Source organism: Prosopis cineraria, unplaced genomic scaffold, assembly GCF_029017545.1.
Source record: "Prosopis cineraria cultivar Desert tree isolate PC_DT_omini unplaced genomic scaffold, ASM2901754v1 PC1774, whole genome shotgun sequence".
NCBI classification, from domain to species: domain Eukaryota; kingdom Viridiplantae; phylum Streptophyta; class Magnoliopsida; order Fabales; family Fabaceae; genus Prosopis; species Prosopis cineraria.
The window spans coordinates 24,971-28,078 of NW_026557099.1; the positions used below are offsets into that span (position 1 = coordinate 24,971).

The following is a 3,108-nucleotide window of genomic DNA, read 5'->3' on the forward strand; positions in this document are numbered from 1 at the left end:
TTTGCGTCCCCTATCATACTTTATTAGATTATTTTAAGAGTCGATTTACATTTTAAAACTTAAAGGATTCACATGATAATTTTAAAAAAATATAAAAATTAAATTCAAATTGGTAGTTAATACAAATTTAAAAAACTAAAAATATTAAAGTATCTTATATCTTGAATCAATACTACCAAATAAAAATCAAGACTTTTTAGAGTTACCCAAAAAAAAAAAAGCAGCTGAGTGGCATCGGCTTGCGACCAGCGCTAGCAATTAAGGAAAGAGTTTTTTTTTTTTTTTGGTAAATGAGGATATTTTGATAAATGCATTTCAAAACATTTTTACAATTGAATTATTGGAGTTTGCGAGATTTCAGAATTACTTTTGCATTCCGGGACATTATTTTATCGCTAGAATTCTTGCATGGTAACTCTGTGATTTTACTTTTAAATTTTAATGAAAAAATATAATAAAATCTCCAAATCATATAAATAATAAATTAATTTTTAAAATATCATAATATCATTAAAGTTTTTAAAATTTTTGTGTTAATAAATTTTAAATAAATTTTTTTATTTTTATAAACAAATTATAATTTTTTATTTAATTTTTATAATTTTTAAATAAAATTTATTATTTTTTAAATAAAAATTGTGATTGAAGATTATTATTTTAAGAACTTATTTTTAATAATAAAAATTATATTTAATAAATTTTAATTTTTTTATTTAACTCTTGTTATTATAATAAAATAAAGTTATTATTTTTTAAGTAAAAGTTATCATTAAAGTTTATTATTTTAAAAAGTTTTTTAATAATAAAAATTATATTTGATGAGTTTTGACTTACAAAATAAATTATTATTTTTTAAATAAAAATTATAATTAAAGTTTATTATTTTTAATAAAAATAAAATGATATTTTTACTTTAAAATTTATTGATCTAGAATTTAAATATTTCAGTAAAATTATTTTGAGAGACTAACTTATTATTTATATAATTTAAAATAATTATATTCTCATTTTTTTAATTTTAATTTAATTTTTTTTTAAAAAAAATTAAATAGACAAACTGCTACTGTCCATTATCCAATTTACCAACCTAAATCTCTCCCCATGTCTCGTGCGCGCGCCGTACCTGAAGTCTAAAACGTTGCCTCCGCCGCTTCGCTGTTATCGTCGCCACGGTCGTCAATTCGGTGTGCGTCCTCTGTGCTCGTTTCCCATCTCTTCTCCTTCTCCTTGGTTTGTGCCTCTCTCTCTCTCTCCCACCTTCTCTCCCTCTATTCTTTTGCTGCCCGAGCTCAGGGGTTTTGTTTGTGAGAAAATTTGACAAGCACCAGTCGTCGCCATATTGGCTTTTCCTGGGGTGAGTCCCATCAGTTCCTCTCTTCTTTTGGGACAGCAAACATCTTCTTGCTTCCCTCTGTTTTTTCTTTTTTTCCTTTGGACTCTGATGCCATTCTTCTCGTCTTCTTCTCCTCAGCTCACTTAGCGTTGCTTGCCTTTCTTTAGACGAGTCTAATCAGTCCCGCTATTATGGGTAAAGGAGTACTGCAAAATGATTAATCTTTGCTCTGCTGTTATTCTATATATATATATATATGGATGGTCTGATACTGGCAATTTAGATAATTGCTTGGCGAAAGATATGCATATTGAGTTTTATGTCTGTATATTCTTATCATTCTTTTTTAGGGAGCATTGTTGGACATTTTAGGTTGCGTTCAAGTTAAACTGCTCGTTTTATTTTATTTTTATCGTTGTCTAGCGTTTCTGAAAACGTCATTTTTAGTGTCGTTATATGAATTCTGGACAAACTAATGATTATTAGATCGATAGTTGCTATTCTTTTCAGTTAGATTGGTTGTTTCTGGATGAAATAGTGATGAGTTAACTCTTCTAACTTTTGAGAATTTCATTTCATGGAATTTACATTTGTATTTAGATACTGACATCTGTATGAAAAAATTCTGAATTCTTGAAGTAACTTGAGAGTAGGAAATATGTTTGTCTAAAATATTTTATGTCCGTAAGAGAGAAAGCTATTGCAATTATAACATGCTATGTTGTGGCGTTGTCATCTCAACTTTGTTGTACAATGTATTTGGACCCTGCAGGACTCTTAATTATAAAATCATAAACAAGGATGCAAGTCTGTGGTAGAGTTGCAATGATGGGCTCGGGGCAACAATTTGCATGCACCAAGGTGCTGAATTTTCCTGCTAATAGGTGTGACAGCTATGGATTTACGCCTCAAGTGAAGCTCAATAATGTGAAGGCTTGTAGGGCATCTTATGTTGAAGGAAGTTTGGTCAGTGGAAAGCCATCTACTCTCTCCGTCTCTGTGCCTGAAATAGGAGGTAACAATACTATTTAATTGGAAAGATTTCACGTGGCTCAGTGGCCAGTATTTGCTTTTAAAGAACAAATAAATATCTAAGGCTTACAGATTTTGATGCCATAATTAGTAGTTTATTCCTTGATCCATGTTCAAGGTACTTGGTCTGCCAAATATTTGAGACCAATATGCATTGGTATGCAAATCATTAATTATTTGCCCCTAAGGCTGATGTTCTAGTCCATGGGATCAAATTGTATTTTCAGGTGATCAAAGTAGCTTTCTGGATTATGGCTTGAGTGAAGCTGATCCTGAGGTGTATGCTATTGTTGGCAAGGAAAAGAACCGACAGTATAAAAGCCTTGAGCTTATTGCTTCAGAAAATTTTACATCAAGGGCAGTGATGGAAGCAGTTGGTTCATGCCTCACAAATAAGTACTCAGAAGGTTTGCCTGGCAAAAGGTAAATTTTATTCCTTTATATTTTTTCCTCACTAAGTAAATGAATGTCTCATTAAATGCTTCCTCCCTCTTTCACTAATGTAGTTACATTGATTAGAGTCTTGTTTTGTATGTAAGGTAACTATGGTGGAAATGAGCACATTGATGAGCTTGAAATACTATGCCAACAGAGAGCATTAGCTGCATTTCACTTGGATGGGAATAAGTGGGGTGTAAATGTTCACCGTTATCTGGTTCTCCAGCCATTTTGAGGTTTAAACACAACACATGCAATTCTTAAGCCACATGATCGAATAATGTAAATAACTTTGACTTATGTGA

General features: G+C 30.8%; 1 protein-coding gene across 2 annotated transcripts; it reads left to right on the forward strand.

Annotated features, from left to right (window-relative positions):
* Positions 1-1,081: 1,081 nt before the first annotated feature.
* On the forward strand, positions 1,082-2,824 carry LOC129300847 (serine hydroxymethyltransferase 3, chloroplastic-like). 2 transcript variants are annotated; one of them, XM_054939448.1, is made up of 3 exons: positions 1,082-1,186; positions 2,106-2,348; positions 2,593-2,824. In XM_054939448.1, the coding sequence occupies exons 2-3, from the start codon at positions 2,135-2,137 to the stop codon at positions 2,790-2,792; spliced, it is 414 nt and encodes a 137-aa protein (XP_054795423.1). In that variant the 5' UTR covers positions 1,082-1,186; positions 2,106-2,134; the 3' UTR covers positions 2,793-2,824. The 2 variants fall into 2 exon arrangements, with proteins under 2 accessions (XP_054795423.1, XP_054795422.1); XM_054939447.1 differs by having other exon boundaries at positions 1,119-1,354.
* Positions 2,825-3,108: the final 284 nt, after the last annotated feature.

Excerpts from the sequence above, each read along its gene's own strand:
- LOC129300847 (XM_054939448.1), top strand. The coding sequence starts at position 2,135 with ATGCAAGTCTGTGGTAGAGTTGCAATGATGGGCTCGGGGCAACAATTT. Across the intron at positions 2,349-2,592 it reads CTCTGTGCCTGAAATAGGAG|GTGATCAAAGTAGCTTTCTG; the intron begins GTAACAATACTA and ends TTGTATTTTCAG.